At 45.5% G+C, this 17,412-nt stretch overlaps 1 protein-coding gene across 2 annotated transcripts in view; it reads left to right on the plus strand.

Annotated features, from left to right (window-relative positions):
* The window catches only part of SLC24A3 (solute carrier family 24 member 3), a 105,988-nt gene extending 102,659 nt beyond the window's left edge, over positions 1-3,329 (plus strand). For both annotated transcript variants that reach the window (XM_071547587.1, XM_071547588.1), the window contains exons 16-17: positions 369-434; positions 1,382-3,329. In XM_071547587.1, the coding sequence (XP_071403688.1) occupies positions 369-434; positions 1,382-1,531 (216 nt within the window). In that variant the 3' untranslated portion in view covers positions 1,532-3,329. The remainder of the gene's footprint in view (positions 1-368; positions 435-1,381) is intronic.
* Positions 3,330-17,412: the final 14,083 nt, after the last annotated feature.

A 17,412-nucleotide genomic window follows, 5' to 3' on the forward strand; every position in this document is an offset into this window, starting at 1 on the left:
TTAGGATGCCCAAAATCAGTAAAGAAGGAAAATGTTTCATTTGTGTAAGCCAGCAAATCTCAGGCAGCAGCAGAGCTGTGCAGATGGGTGGGATGTTTGTGAGCACGAGGGATGGCAAAGCCCACGTGGGAGCAGAACACCTTAAAATGGTGTCGGGTCCTGAGGATCTTCCTCTAATAATGTTCCTCCTTCTTTGGCAAAACAGAGAGTAGGCAAAATAATCCACGATGTAATGGTCTGACTTGGCATTTGCAGCTTGCAAGCCAATGTTTAGCAACTCAGCAGTGGAGGGTTATGGAAATAGCAGCAGAGAGAAATATAATTGCTTGAAATTGTGAGATGGTTTTATCAACTTCCTTCTTTTACAGATTCGGTTAAACAGCAGAGGACTTATCTATTCTGTTGGTCTCCTGCTGGCATCTGTTTTTGTCACAGTATGTATATAGTCTTTTGTTCTTCATTTCCAAAAGAATGGTTTTATAGACATTTTTTTCACCTATTCCTTTCTCACCTCCAGCTGCAATAGTGTTTGCAAAGGCTGTTGTTAAGGCACAGGAGTGGTTGCTGCTGTTGGAAGCTTTCTGGGACCTTGATCTGGCACTTTGCAGCAGTCCCAGGGTGACACCCCAGGGTGTGTTTGTCAGAGGAGGAGCCTGGGAGAGCCATTAGTGCTCATTAGTTATGCCAGAGCTGAGGCAGAGCACTTGATGCATGATGAGATCCATTCTTCTGTGGGACAGGTAGACAAAGTGCTGTACAGGTTGCTTGGTCCTCTGCAAGATCCTTCTGAAATACAGTGCAGTCCAGTAAAAGTAGTGCCTGGACATGATAATGTTTCTTTTGAAATCAGTTCTTCATGTTCCCTGACCTCACCCAGAAAAGACAGTGAGGAGGAGAGTGATGTGACATCTTCCAAACCTTGAGCCCTAGTGCTGTAGAGGGGGCCCTGTGTGCTGGATACCAACACAGCTCCCACACACAGGAGACTCTAATCTTTGGTCCAGCAAACTATGCCAAGTCAGGCACAGTATTAGACTGTGTGACTCTAGGCTGAGGTGCAGAGGAGCACATCAAACATTTTGAGTGAAGAAGGAATCTGGCCTTTAAATGCATTTCTGTTTGAATTAAATGAGGTTGTTCTTGCTGAAATTAAATTCATTGCAGAAACATGGAGTGAGGAGCTGTAAGTCAGGGTGGCTCCCATGACTTGTGGTTTACTGCAGCTGTGTGTTCAGCTCAGTGCTGCAGTCCTGGGGTTGATGGCTTCCAGTTGATCATCAGTGAGGGGACAGCCCTCTTCTTGCTCCTGTAGGTGACAAGAGGATTTACTGCTTTATTCCAAATGTTCCTGCTCTGGTGGCTTACTCTGTGTTTGTTGTAGGTTTTTGGTGTCCACATGAACAAATGGAAACTGGACAAGAAGCTGGGGGGTGTGTGCCTTTCCCTTTACGGCATCTTCCTGTGTTTCTCCATCATGACAGAATTCAATGTTTTCACCTTTGTGAACTTGCCCATGTGCAGAGACCACTGATGCAGAGGCAGAGCCTGTCGGGAGGAGCTCCTGTCCCTCTCACCTGTGCAATACGAGCCCAACGCGGCGCCCCCGAGTCGTGGCGTGTCCTGCTCCCTGGCCACAGGACTGTGGCCTCCTCTGGGTCTGCCCCCTCTCTCCCTGGCTCCGCACCCTGGAACAACCCTGTGTCCATGTGAAGAGGTTTTATCCAACATTCATGTGATTTCCTAGCTCAGTTTTTGAACAGTGGGACTCGACTCGAGATGAACTGGCTGCTAACTGGCGTTAAGCCAGGCAAAACTGGTCTGCTACAATTCCTTCTTTTTTTAAGTTATTTGATGGAAGACTAATTAATTTATGACTTAAGACTATTGCTACAATGCAGAAGAGGGTACGTCATACAGGGGCTGACTCTCAAGGAGAATCATGGGAATTTTTTTGTTTTGGGGGTTTTTTTGTTTGTTTTTAGTTTTGGTTTTGCTGTTTTTTAGTTTGTTTGTTTTGGTGGGGTTTTTTGTTGGTTTTGTTTTTATATTTTTAACTTGCCAGAGCTCAACATCTTCTGTTGCATCTTCTCCTTCTGAGCGCTGGGTCTCCTGTAACAATCCAAAGGTCACAGGGCAGTGTAAAATGGAAATGCAATTCAAGATACTCAACATAACAGTGGATAAAAGAAGATTTTCAAGGCAACAACTGATGACTTTTTACTATAAATAATCAATCTTGTACAGGTGTGTTGAGGAATGCAAGCTAAGTGTAGATTCAAAGGGTAAACACTGCTACTATTTTATAATGAATGTTGGAGTTTTATTACTAGGGTGTTTGTTATTTCCAAGCAATAGTTTGATTGCCAGCCCAGGAGGGCTGCCAAGGAAGTGTCCTGGTTTTTTTGGTCTGCACATGGAAATGGAAGGTCAGAACTTTCTCTGCTTCGTCAGATTTCTTGTTTTGGGGGGATTCAGTAGTTCATGTCTTATTCACTCTGAGAAAGACATAAGTATGTGTCAAAACTTTTCAAAAGGAGTTACAGACACTGGTTTCTTTTAAGAGGAAAGAGGCATATTTTGCACAGACATAGTTACTGAAGTCATAATTTGCCATTCTTTAAAGAATACACTGGACCTGGCCAGAGATTTGTCATCTTAAGCAGTTGAACTGATTTGGTAGCTGAGCGTGTGGATTCATCGCCCCTCCTTGGGGAGGGAGGAAGACACAGACAGAGATGGCACTTTTTAAAATGTGGAATATCTTCAATGCAGACTTGCTCACAGATCCTAAGTTATTGTGAAAGTTTAGCTATTCATTGTTCCAACATCCCAGCTATGTTTTGTATAATTCTGTATTAATATGCAGGCAGGTTCCACTCCCTGAGAAACACCATCACAGCTTCATTTGTATGTGTTGAGCCTGTGGATTTTTGCCACTGCAACTCGTATTTACTTTAAGCACTGATCACTTCTGATCCATTTGGTTTGGTTTTTTCCTCTTTCTTGTATATGTTCTACTATGAAATGTATTGAGACTACCAGCTAGGTGAATGTTTTTGTCTATGGTACAAACAGTGGCAAATCTGAATAGTAAAGGTACAGCAAACCCTACATTAAAAAAAGAAAGAAAAACCAACAAACTACTGTACTCTGAACTGTAGCAGGAAAGAAAAGAACTCCAACTTATAAGAAAAAAGAAGAGAGCCATGTTCCATTCACAGACAAAAAGCCAATTTTTATTTCCTTTGCACTTTTTGAATTTTCTTTGGGCAAAATGTTGTAAATGAAAATATTTACACCCTGTGATTTCCATACAGATGAGTACCTAATTTTCCTTCTTTCCTTGTTATTCTAAACATTTGGAGGCACTGGCAGCTCCTTGCACTGTGCTTGTCAGCAGAGTCCTGTGGAAAAAGCTGTGTCCTGTTGGCCTCGGGAAACAACATGTGCTGGTGGATCCCTGGCAGGGAGGAGGAAGGGCCATGGGAAGGGCAGTGGAGAGAGTCAGTGAGGTGCCTGTATTGTCACTTTTCATTCTGGCAAACAGTTGTGTTGCTGCTTGTTGAGCTTTGCAGCTGTTGTTTGAGGAGCCTTCTCCTGCCTGTGCCCACAGGACATCTCCTTGTGTTGGGCTCCCACTGTACCTTCCTGTCTTTGGGGTTTTGTTTGTTTTGCTGTTTATGAGATGAGTAATAATAATAACCACTAAAATGTCTAAAATACTCCCTTAAATCAAACAACGTTGGCAACTATGTGGCATGTCACTGACAGCCACCCCACAAACACACAGCTCTACTCTTGTAGCCAGATGCAGTTGCTCCTAAGCAGAGTGTGTCCTTGCTGACAGAAGAGACTGATTAGGGGAAGGAAAAAAAAAGGAGACAAGTTTCATATCAGGGCCTATTAATACTTCTATTTTGAATATTTATACTGCTGCTCCAATGGAGCCAGTTGGATCTATTTCTACGAAATAGCCATTACCTATCCCATGGCACAAAAACTGCATGGATATTTTTTAGGAACTTTTCCTATTGGTGTGCATTAAATACTGTAGTAATTGTAGCTTTGCATTGTATGTAAAACCTGAAATATCTTGCTTTGATCTTTGTGTGTTGTGCTAGAATGTTCTGCAAGTACGTTGTTCTGAGCAGAAGCAGCAGGTACCTTGGGCTGCTGTTCCTGTGCCACAGATGGATTGCCCTGCACTCCCCAGATGCGCTGAAGATGTGCAGCCAAGTCACCAAGTGCAGGCCTGCTTTGGAACACGACAGACCAACTGAATGTGTGTGTTCTTGTTGTCGTTGCTGGAAGAGACCACGCCTCTCACTTTGTGGGCACAGTCAAAGCCTGTGGTGAAGTCCCCAGAGCAAAACACCAGCAATTTTTTGTGTTCTTCCTGACGTGTCCAAGCCTTGTGTGGACAGTTTTGTTCTGATGCAGTGAATATTCATGGCTTCCCCGAGTCTAGGGGGGCCTGAGTCTGGAGGGGTTCTCCCCTCCCTGGGGTTGCACTCTGCAAGTCCCTGGCTGGGCGGGAGGACACCCAGCACCTGCTGCAGGTTCCCAGTGGGAGCTCTGCTGTGCCTGTTGCTGCCCAAGCCGTGGGGCCGCAGGAACCGGCCGGGCTGGCACAGCCTCGGGAGGCTGGGGGTGCTGTGTGGGGAGGGAGTAAACCCAGAGGTGTTGGGGCTGGGAGACCCAGAGGTGTTGGGGCTGGGCTGCTTTGGGCTGGGTGTTGTGGTATCATTGTGATTCATTTGCGTTTTACTCTTCTGAACACGAGGGTCACCTTTGCATCTGAGGCTGCTCTGGTCTTTTGGCCACTCAGCTGTCCTTGTTACTATTCCCAGCAGCTTCAGGTGATTCGCAATCAGTATTTCAACGAGAGATTAAAGGGCCTTTTCCTCAGTGCAGAGGCTTCACTGCAGCTCTGCCTTGGACTTGCTGTAAGGATGTGATTGTTGACTGGTTCAGTTCTGCCTGACATGGGTGGCCTCCCTTTGACAGCAGGTCAGAGGCACAACAGTAGGACAGGGTATGATGTGAGGGGGTCTTCAGACATGCTGGGAAAACTGCTTTTGTCCCTACCAAAGGTGAATTTTATACTTGCCTTTTCTTTAATTATTATTTTATTTTTTATTTTCAGTGTACTGCACTTTCAGTAGTTTCTGCAATAGGAACACCACTCTGAAATGTGTGTGTGGGAGGAGATTTTTCCTGGTATAATTTGTTGGGTTTGCTGTTGTGTCACTTGCCTGCTTAGTTTTCAGCTCTCTGCCCTCAACTGTGTCACTGGAATCAATTGATTGGCTTTGGATTTATGATGGTAGTGCTTATGGAGAACAAGATGCAAGACTGGCTTTTTCTCTTGACAAAGCAAATCAGGTGGAAGAGCAGTCTAGTTTTAGAAAAAACTTGTGTTCAAGGTAGGTGGAGCAACCTGAGGGTAACATCCAATACCCTCCTGTCAGAACAGGAATTTTTATATGCTTTTTCCAAATAACTGTTAATACTTGTGGGATAAAACATAAATTGAATATTGCTGAAGAACTTTTTAGAAAACCATAGCTTTCTGCTGAGTGACAAATGTTTCTTACATTAAGATTTTTGGAAGCCCTAATATTTTCAATTAAAGTTCAGAGATGCAATAGTGTGAGGTTTATGTATTTCAAAGTTACACCACTGGAGCTTTGAACTTGTTTAAAAATACACTTTACAAATCAATCTCAGTGGACTGTGCTTACCTGGATTAAGTTCTGCCCTGTACTCATGAAGTTCCACTTGATCAGCAGTCACTGCATGATGGTCTGAAACAGACTCAAATCCAGGTAAGAATGTCCTTCGTAGGTTGGTACAATGTTAACTGATTAATCAGTTTAAAGCCACGCTTTAAAGAAAGCAGGGAAAGTTTGAACCTTTGAAAGACTTCAGGCACTTCACTTGAGATTTGAGGAGCTGCAGAGCCTGAGTGTGCCCAGTGGATAAACCACTTTCACAAGAGAGTGTTCAGTGTTCAGGGACTTGAGTGAGTCTGAGGTCTGTGAAAGCAGGGGCAGAACTCCAGTGCCTGTTGCAGGTCAGTGACATGTTGGCAGCAGTGAGTCCTGGAGAGGATGGAGACACTGCGGTTTTTAAAGATGAGCAAACTTTGTATTTTCTTACCTGAACAGATAAATGGCTATTCATACTGTAAGCACCTTTAAGGGAATTTATATTAATATTCTGTTAACACTTAGTGGCCTCAAATCTGAAGCATAGTTCCCAAATGCATCTACTTCTACCCAAACTGCTTGGACTTGTTCAGCTGCAGCTGCACTGTCGAGCTCAGGTGTGGACAAATCCCTGCCTTTTGGAGACGTTTACTTTATTCAGGGCAAAGCAATGGGGTAAGAAATGAGTCTGTTCCATTGTGCACTGGGAATATAAATTGACTGTGAAATTGATTGTTTGCCAGCCTGAAACAGCCTGAGATCTAGGCCAGGTTATCCAAGTTTGAGCAGAAACATCTAATTTCAGCAAAGCTTCTAAAAAAGCACAGTTTGTTTAAAGCAACAGATTTTTAAGTATAATTATATTGCTAAAATGACTTTATTGTGATATATTTTAGCTAGAGTTTTGTTTTACTTTTTGTAATAGCCTTGCAGAACAAATTTTAAACCTTCCACAGTGAAACAACCTGACAGAAGTCTTGTCAATATAATCTTTGTCCACCAGGTAGGATTTGAGTGGTGCTAAAAGTCAACATGATAATTTTACAACAGCAATTCAACACAACCTTTCATTGCCAGTTGAGGGAAAGCTTAACACACTGTGTGCATGAACTCGTGGGGATTGTTGTAGCTGATTGCAGATCTGTATAAAAGCTGGGATGTGCCATGGAGTCTTTTCCAAGGGCAGACATCCCTGTACACCCAGTGGCCTGCTTGGTTCCTTAGGATTTGATCTTGCTCCTTGTGTTGGGAGGACTCAGAATTTTGCTTCTGCTTTCTCATAAGCTGAATCCCTCTCACTTTGAAGGCTGACCCACGTCCTGTTTAACACAGAGTTAATGCACTGGGCTCAAAGAAACAGTGTGGAGGGTTTGATCCAGTAAGTTGATGGGATAAAGTGTGAGGAGCTTTGTTTGGCACCCCAGTCTCCACCCCCCAGTCCAGGGCAGTGCAGGTGGCCTGGCTGCCCCTGAGGTGTCCCCAGCCATGCAGTGACCAGTCCCCTCTGCCCGGGGAGACTCACGGGGTGTCTGCTCAGAGACTCTGTCAAGGGCAGTTTGCACCCTGTGCCAAGACACCCAACTAGAGGGTAAACATCACTGACCTAATTAAGGGGTTCTAGAGCTGACCTGAGCCTTTCACGCTTTGTGAAGCCAGACTGCACTATGGGAGTTTGAGGGACTCAGTCATAAGTTCCTATAATACATTGGCAGGTTTTTAGCATTATTTTTTAAAATTTATAAACATAGATTTATATTCAAGCAACATACATACATATATACACACATACATGTGTGTATATATATATTTAGTAAAGTATATGTGTTGTGAAATTGAAGCCCTGTGGTAACCAGCTGTTTCTTTAAAGGGATGAACTCTTATTGTGGCAGCTGCTAAGATGCTCTAAGTGTATGAGAATTTAAAATAGACTTACACATACTTATTTATAAACTCAAGAGATAGTTGCAGGCTTTTGTTTGTTTCCACGTTGTATTAGCAAAGTATTGTGAGCAGCACATGGCAGTTGCATATCTGTAATGTAGGGTAAAAGCTTAAACAGCTTATCTGTGTACATTCAGAAATATTTCTAATTGTAATTATTGTTAATCATCTGAAGTTCCAGTTCCATTTGCTGGACAGAAAGACAGCTTTGAAAAAGCAAAAAGAGCAAGTGTGAGACATTGAGGAGGTCAGAAAATTCTACACTGAGGTATTTATGCATTTTATTTATTTATTTATCATACACAAAAAGCTGAGCCCCTCGTTCAGGAAAATATTTCCTCATGCTGGCAGATTTAGAAACCTAATATTGAGCCTTTCCTGACACTAATACCAGGTTTCCCTGGATCAGGGACCAAGCAGTCTAAGCCATTAAAAGCATCTTTCCATCCTGTTGAGTGGCCACAAAAAGTGGGAAGGTGTTCTTCAATGCTCCTTATGTCAGTAGAGAAGCTGAGCAATGCTGAGAGACCCAAAGATGATTCTGCAGTGCTTACCTCTTTATCTCAGAGAGTAGAAAGATGTAAATAACAAATACTCCTTGCACTCTGTGTTTGTAATATCACTGTCACGAGGTACCATTTGCAATAATTTAACATTTCATATGATACCGACAAGTAGAATTTTTAATTACTATTTTTTAGGATTTCATATTTTTGTAGTTATCTCCTTTCACTAAGTCAGGAATCTTCCTTTGCCTGACTTTCCCTGGCCCTTTTTAGCAGTACATGATTGGCTTTGGTTAATGTGAAAATCTCCCTCAAGCAGATGCCACGTGCCAGCAAACGCTTGGGTGAGGCTGATGTTTATTGTCCCAGCTTTATGACAAGGTTGTTACCATTTACAGCAGCCAAGGACCTTCTGCCTTTAAATCCTACATTAAAAATGGTCCCGGCACTCACAACTGTGACACTTCCCAAGGCCCCAGCACAGCCTGGTAATGGCACCTGAGGCACAGGTAAATCAGGATTCCTCTAGAACAAGAAGGGGAGCAGACAGACCCGTTAGTCCTCAAGTGTGTTGCACAAGTTCCATGGTCCCCCACCCTCCCCTGGGCCAGCTCCTTCTCCCTGGCTCATCCAGCAGCTTTTTGGCCAGGCTTTCATTAGCTCAGGGCTTCCATAGCTCCCATTTGTGCTCTGACAGATCCATCTCAGTTCTCAGAGGTGTTTGTTGGGCTCCTGCTCGCTGCAAAGGGCCCTTGGGGCTGCTGGGTGCAGTTGCTTCAGAGAAGCTTCTGTTTCTTCCATGTGAGGGTTCCCCCCTGGTGTCCCTCCTTGGGGTGGGTTTGCAGATCCGTCCCTGTAGGAACATGAATCACCTGCTCTGGGGACAGGTGGTTTCTTTGCACAGAGAGGCCACTTGAGGCACTTGCAGCCTTTTTCAGAGCCAAGCCCAAACCTGTGTGTGCATGAAGCCCTTGCTGTGCTGCTGAGCCCAGCCAGAGCCAGCCCAACCCTGCACTCTGCAGTTAGACTGGCATCACTGGGGCACATGGGGAGAGCCCCAATGCCAGCACTGTGTTCTTGCTGTGCTGCTGAGCCCAGCCAGAGCCAGCCCAGCCCTGCACTCTGGTCAGACTGGCATCACTGGGAGAGCCCCAGTGCCAGCACTGTGTGCTGGGGGAGGGATGGGGATTCAGTCATCTTCTAGTCCAGCAGTCAGTTATTCAAGATGTGATAATTTGGTGGAGCTATAATGGAATAGTTGGATTTATGCTATTACTGAAGTCTCAGACCATGGAATGCAATTTCTACTGTGGCTTGTTCTAAACAGACTGCTGAGACTGTGCCAGGCTCTGAATCGTGGGTGTGGTGAGTTCCTGCTTTATGGTGTTCCTGGGGATCCAAGCTCCAGGAAGCAAAGCAATAAAAGTGAGTGATAGGAGCACCTTGTGTTTGATTGGGAATCAAACAGCACTGTCTGGGCTCCTTCTCTGTGGGAAGTTCTGTGACACTTCTAAGCATGAGGAGGAAAATGTAGGTGGAACCGAGTACAAATGCACATATAACATATGTTCATTTACAACCAGCCAGAAAACAAAATAATCAGTGGTTTCTAGTAATATGATTCTTCTCAAAATAGCTTTCTATTAAGTCAGCTCGAAAGTGTTAAAATGGTGGAGCCACAGACAAAACATTTGTTACCTTTTGAAATGAGTTATAATGGTTTTGTCATACTTGTACAGGTATTATAAGGTCAGTCTTTCTGTATGTTTTATAACTTATTGTAGAATAGTCTTCTCTGCATAGCTGTTCCACTTGCCTGTGTAAGTTACAAATCTAACCGAAATGAAAGCATGCATTTTTCTCTGTTTGCTGGTAACCTATGAAATTAGAAACTTGTATTTCTGTGGTTTTAATGTGTTATACTATAAACAACATTCACAGCACTATTGTCTATGGAATATCACAGTTTTATTAGAATTAATTACTTTACGTGTTTTGTCAATTGATTTAATAATGTGTCAGACATCTACACTGAGACAATATAATGTTTATCAATAAAAATACCCTCTCTTTGTACTAACTTGACACTTCAGGATATGCTTGGACATAGGAGTAGAGCACCCCTGTGGGTCTCATTATTCATTTTTTGCATAATTCTGAGAATGCTTTGTACGCCTCCTTTGAGCTCATCTTTGGATGAGGGAGTGAAGGAAGAAGAAAAGAAAGTTTTTATGCTCTGTATTTCCAGTGCCACCGAAGGTGTGTTTGCTGTAGAGGTGTGTGCACCCCAGTAGTTCAGGAGTCAGGCAGCTCATGGGACATGTTGGTGTCAGAGGCCATGCAGAAACGAACACTGGGGGGGATTTTATTTGCTGTTCTAGAAAGAGTCAAGCTCTGCTCTGTTACAACAGTACAAATCTGAAATGACTGCACTGATGTTTCTCTCTTCCAACATAGGGAGGTGGGAGTTGATTGTCACTCTCCCTGCTGGAGGATCCTGTGCCTGTGACCGCTCGGCCATTGACAGCTGTGCTGATGAGAGCCAGTGTTCTCTCTGAAGCTGTTCTGGAGTCGTGTTGTCAGTAATGCTTGGAATGATGAGGACGGGGAGGTGCTATTCTAATGGCTCTGCTGTGGCCAGTTTCCATTAGAGTGCTGCAGAGCACTCGTGGACAGGGATGGTTACAAGCCCATACTTTGAGGGAGGGAAATACTTGTGCTGTTTTCTGCTCTGCACCAGCTGACAAGAAGCTGCAGTTTCCCCTCCACCTCAGCCTACCCTGGTGACAGACCACTCCTTCCTTCTACCTCACTGCATGAGATGGTTGGTACACTTCAGCTGCCCCTGCCTCCTATATGCTTTCCATGACTGAAGGTCTTGAGATCCTTGAGTGAAAAGGCATGTAATTGGGTCTGGCTACCTCAGCTAAACCACTTCTGCTTTTATCTTTGTAACAGCTGCTGACAAAATGATCTGTTTCTTCTAAAGTGCTCACCATGTTGCCACCCTGACGTCAGATCTGGGAAGCTGAGCAGGGTCAGCCCCGGTTAGTACTTGGGATGAGAGCCCTCCTGGCAATACCATACCAGGTGCTGTAGGTTCTGCTCCTGAGGACTTCCCTGTCACCGTCCTGGCTCGCTCGGCCAAGGCAGATGAACCTCAGGAGCAAAGGGTGGAGCAATTCTGTGCACATTGTGCCTCACCTAAAACATCCCTGTGCAGGCTCGAAGGGCACACCATGTGGGGAGAGCCCTGCCCAAATTCAGGCTGGGTGGGCACACCCACGTGGGCAGAGCCCTTCCCAAATCCAGGCTTGAGGGGCACACCCACGTGGGCAGAGCCCTTCCCAAATCCAGGCTTGAGGGGCACACCCACGTGGGCAGAGCCCTTCCCAAATCCAGGCTTGAGGGGCACACCCACGTGGGCAGAGCCCTTCCCAAATCCAGGCTTGAGGGGCACACCCACGTGGGCAGAGCCCTTCCCAAATTAAGGCTTGAGGGGCACACCCACGTGGGCAGAGCCCTTCCCAAATCCAGGCTTGAGGGGCACACCCACGTGGGCAGAGCCCTTCCCAAATTAAGGCTTGAGGGGCACACCCACGTGGGCAGAGCCCTTCCCAAATTAAGGCTTGAAGGGCACACCCACGTGGGCAGAGCCCTTCCCAAATTAAGGCTTGAAGGGCACACCCACGTGGGCAGAGCCCTTCCCAAATCCAGGCTTGAAGGGCACACCCACGTGGGCAGAGCCCTTCCCAAATCCAGGCTTGAAGGGCACACCCACGTGGGCAGAGCCCTTCCCAAATCCAGGCTTGAAGGGCACACCCACGTGGGCAGAGCCCTTCCCAAATCCAGGCTTGAAGGGCACACCCACGTGGGCAGAGCCCTTCCCAAATCCAGGCTTGAAGGGCACACCCACGTGGGCAGAGCCCTTCCCAAATTAAGGCTTGAAAGGCACACCCACGTGGGCAGAGCCCTTCCCAAATCCAGGCTTGAAGGGCACACCCACGTGGGGAGAGCCCTTCCCAAATCCTTATTTGCGAAGCATAGCCATGATGACTCACCATGCCCACAAGAAGCAGTGGTATGTCCTAGGCAGGGGATTTACTTCCACATCCCCAGCTATTTCCAGGTGCAGAAGAGTCCTGCAGTGCAGAAAAGGCACAGGTGTTGACCGTACTCCTCTGTCCAGGAGCACAGAGATGGGGTGCAGGCTTTGATGTCAGTGCAGAAAATGCCTTTTGTCAGTGCAGGCCCAGCAGTTGTCTTGAAAATATTTTCCATTGGTGTCATTGTTTGCTTTCCGGCTCTGTGTGCTGGCAACTGCAAACATACACTGGAGTCCATACGGATGCTGTGCCTCTGTACACAGTTCCTCATTACTAGTTTTCTGGTTCAGAGGTAATCTTGCTTCTTGCCACACTTTGGAGCAGTTCCAGTTGGCAGTTGGACTCTCTTAAGATACTCTCACTCCCCACCCCATGCCAAGGTGATATGCCAAATATGCATCCTTTCTCAGTCTGCCCTGTGATTACTTCACTTTAGAAAAATTTTGTTTAACTTGCAGCCTAAAATGTTAGAAATTAGTTTTCAGAGATTGAGGAAGTAACTGAATTTCTAACCACTTTCATTAAAGTTAGGGAAATCTCAGTGTGATGGCAAACCATCATTGCTTTCACTGCTGGAGATATGGATGAGTATGTATTCATATATTCACTTTTGCTTTTTTAGAAGCTGTTCTGTGTTGTCTTTGCAGTTCCTCTTCAGCCATCACAAACCCTGCCTAAGCAAAGATGTGAATTCTTAGTGCAGAACAAAAATTATGAAGCATCAGAGCAGAAGTACAAAGTGCTTGAAAAGAAAACTAACCATCCTCTCCCACCTGGCCATCTTGATCCATAATAAAGATACAAAACTAGAGCACGTATCCTGTTTATTTTCCTCTTGGAGGTCACTTCTGGCTTGCTTTACAGAGGCCGGGCTTGTGTCTTTGCTACCCCAAAAGCTGTTTGCTTTGAAGTGGGAGATCTGTTCTCTGGAAGTTGTAGATAATTATCTCCGTCCAGGCTCTGCCCAGTTGGTTTTGGCCTGTTTGTTGCAATAGAGAGTGTGATTGCAGGGCAGGACACGGGGCTGTTGGTGCCCCAAAGCAGAGGGGTTGAGCATCCCAGGAGGGCTGAGGTGTTTCCATGCAAATGTCACAGCCCTCAGGATTGGGCTGCAGGCACCACCCAACTGCCCACCTGAGCTTTCTCATCATCCTTGCATGGACATGGTAACTGCTCTCTGGAAAACAAGCATGTTAGAGCTGGTAGTCCCAAAATAAAATTGTTTGGCTGCCTAAAATGGGGCAGCCTACAGGTTGCTGCCAGGCTGCACAGCTCTGACACTGCTGCTCCCAGCCCTGGGCACTGGGAGGAGGATGCACACAGGTCCCCCCAGCACATCCTGCTTTCTCCAAAGCTGAGGCAGAGGCAGCGCGTGCTGTGCCTTGGAGGGGCAGTTTGGAGACACAGACCTTGGGAGGAGCCGCAGGTATGTCGATTTTGTGTGTTTTTCCTCCCTGCTGCAGCGGGGCTCAGCCCACTTGGCACAGTTGGGCATCTGCCCATTTCCTGTCCAGCTGCTTTGAGCATTCAGAGAGGAGGAGGGGGCTGATCTTCAGCCTCAGATTGTTGGGAACAAGCAATTCTCTGTGACTGGTGTGAGCCTTTACAGTGCCAACCAAATCGCTAGAGAAGAGTAGCACAGAATAAACCAAAACAATTGGATACCACAGCCTGGAGAGAGCAGGTGCAGTGAAACCACTTCAAACTGCTCTCACAAGAAGATTTTACAAGTGAGCCTTTAAAGAATTGACTGGGGGGCAGTAGGGGGGAAATAAGTGGCATAATTAATTTATCAGCTGCAGTGGAAATGTCTCAAAACAAGTAACATTTTAAAAAGAGATCTCTGCTTTGTGTGTGAACTTAAATCAACGCTTGTCCTGCCTGAAATTCTTTGGTGCTGACTGCAGGCAGAGCTTGGATTTTAGAAGTGTATTTTCTAATGCTGCAAAGCAATGCCATCTAGGGCATAGAGCCTGACAGTTACCAACAGGAATTCTAGCTATTCTTAGTGACAGAGCTTCCTGGATTGAATATTAATAACTGATTCATCACATCTGCATTAGGCCTGCTGGGATTTGCTCATTTTCAGTATCTGCTTCCTGTTTTCCAGACTATGCTCCTGTCAGTTTTTAATGGATAGTTTTGTCTCAACTGGAACATAATGAATTTCTGCATATACCTGAGTTCCTCCTTAAATTCTCATGGTAGCCTTCACCTGTGCAGCACGGCAGGGATTATCAGTGGTCTCCCCAATCTTTAGCTACTCAGGGAATCCACCGTGGCTGTGATTGGAGCCACCATACACTTACACAGTAGATTAACATTTTAAACCCTACAGGACAGATCTTGTCATTCAAAAGCTACATACTGTATTACTGAGGTTCTTCTCTTCAAACCAAGCTGCCTGTGAATGAACTGAGAACATCTCAAGAACCTGGCACAGCCACAGCTCTGTCCTTCCTCCTGGCTGGCACAGCTCCCTCCAGGCTGAAGATGAGGGTAAATGCAAGGTAAGAATCTGCTGGGTTTGGTGGAGATCTGTGGCAGTAACAGCTTCTGAACCCAGGTGCATGTGTGACATTTTACCTGCTGTCTTGAATTCTTCCTTCGTACCACTTGACTCTCATCATGCTTGGCCTTTCTAAGGAATGGTGCCAGTATCTAGAGGCACTTTAGACTTTGCTGCCCACTGGGGAATAGCAAGTGCTGTAATTCTCAAATCAAACTCCAGACGTTCTTTAAACTCCCAGGACTGCACACCAGCCTCTGGACTAGCCAGCTTCTGCCCTCTTCTGTGAGAGTTACACTTGAAGCTGGGCATGCTCTGGTTACTGGCCTTGTATGATTTTGTTGATTTTATAACCAGTTTCAAACTCAAGGCAAAATACTTGACTAAAAGTTGAAAGCACACTGGGAAATGTTAATACTTTGACTAATAAAAGCAAGAGCTTTTAACAAAGCTATGGGCATTCTTTCCCCTCCCCTTAACTAAGGATATTCCTGTTGCTATCTGAGCAATGAAGGGGCCTGATTTTCTTCCTGGTTTGTAGTGGTCTGGTGTGGCTGCCAAGAGCTTAGAATAGCATTGCTTATGGGCACAAAAATGCATGTACACAGGCATAGTGAAACACTGCAAGTCTGGGGAAGCAAGGGTTAGGTGTTAACAGGATTAATTAAGAAGCAGAAAGTACATTAGTAATTAAATTTTTACAGTCTCTGGTTAAACAATGCAGTGTTGAAACATGTTGAAGTGACAAATAATCGGTTCATCACAGTTGTCCCTAGTGATCTGTTCTCCCATAAACTGGTATGGGATATGACACTGTCATTGTAACTGGAGATGTGAAGCACAGATTACTGTTTAGCAGTTTTACAGCCAAACTACAAACACTGTTGTCTTTCCTCTTCAGTAAAGATGGAAGGATGACTCACAATCATTACTTTCCTGCAAGTTAAGACAGTTGTGTGAGAAGGGCTAGAAATGCCAGCCTGTGGTTTTTTGGGAGGTGATGGGAGCATGCTCTCATTTCCACCACGGGGAAGGCAGAGGTTGGTTTACGTGGTAGCTGGTATTTCCAAGTTCTTTAAAACTGATGTCCAAAATTGGATCAGCTCAAGTTCCTGTGCCTCAGTGATGCTGAATGCAGGTGGACTGAGGGGGCAGCTGCCCAAATACAGGTGCTGCCCTCCTTCTCTCCTCACAATATGGCTCTGATCCTTCCCAGGTTCCTGAGGTTACTCAGAGCTGGCAGGCATTGTTTCCCTGGACAGAGGTCTCATCACTGCTCTCATGTTCCTTTGGCTTGGGCTGCAGAGAATGGAATAGCTTTTGGCAGATACACAGCTGGAAAGAGCCCTCCTTGGCTGCTGGAGGCTTGTTCTTGCACCTCCCCATCTTGCTCCCTGATCTAATGAGGCTGCTGGTGAGGAGATGGATCAGAAGCCATGGCCCTCACCTCTTCCTTACCCAGGGCTCAGAGGGGGCAGGACACGTGTGGTGCCTTTGTGTTGCTTGGCCTGCACTCTGCAAGGACTTTCTGAGAAACCTGGAGTTCTGGTCCATGTACTCTTTGTGACCCGAGATATCAAAGTGCTCACCCACCCCTGTATGGATACATATTTTATTTGGATAATTATTTTCAAGAAAACCACTTGAAATTAAAGAGAGGGAAGGTAAGAAGTGCTGCTAAGCTGGAAATGCAGCATGTCCACTTACTCATTCCTGGCTGTCAGAGAGACTGGGTGCTGTCAGATCTCTTATCAGAGCCCCACCATGAAGCACTGATGTGAGGGAGTGTTGAAAAGCTGCTGGCCAGATCTGCTTTCCTGGGACAAAGCTGAGAGAAAAGGAAAAAGTGGAACAAGGAGAGATTCTGCCTCACTGTACATGGCAGATCATACCTGAGCACAGAAATACTCAGGATCCCGATTCCAGCCTTGATACAAAAAAAAACTAGTCTTAGAGAAAAACTAATTGGTTCAGTTCTGTGGGGTTTTGTTCACTTGCTGGTTAGTGGGTTTATTTGATGGTTTGTTTTTCTTTCCATGTGTGTAATTGTGTTTTCTCTGCTCACTGTATGAAAAGGTAATTAGGAAAACTAAACAAAATATCTGTTTTGCTCTTAAGCAGTTTTTGCTGTGCCTCCTTCCTGCAGTTTGATTCCCATCTTCCTCCTCCCTTGCTATAAAACACAGCTGAGTGCAAATTAGAACAAGAAGTCAGCTTGAAGGCCAAAGTGTAATACACATAATACTGCCAAGGATTAGATTGTGAATGTACTGAAGTAATTGCTGTCACATGCTGTCAACTGAAATACACATCATGTTTTCAGGTGAGAAAAGGTCCCTCTCAAGTCTTCATAGGCTGGGGGGTGGTTGCACCTGCATGGCTGGGAGATGGCACAGGGGTACCTGTGGCACAGCAGCAATGAGTTCAGCTTGTGAGAGAGGGATCCCAATGATTTATCTGTCTTTGCTGTAAAAAAGTGCTGCAGTTTCTCTTTGCATTCTCACAGAGCTAACAGCAATGTGGCAGGCATTTAGGACAGGAGCCAGTGCAAGAGGAAAGTCTCTTGCTGTAGGAATCTTGGCTATCATGGAAGTTAGCTGAAGGAATTAATAGTTGCTGCTCGTTGCTGCAGTTGCCAC

Source organism: Pithys albifrons, chromosome 2 (genome assembly GCF_047495875.1).
Source record: "Pithys albifrons albifrons isolate INPA30051 chromosome 2, PitAlb_v1, whole genome shotgun sequence".
Taxonomy (NCBI): Eukaryota; Metazoa; Chordata; class Aves; order Passeriformes; family Thamnophilidae; genus Pithys; species Pithys albifrons.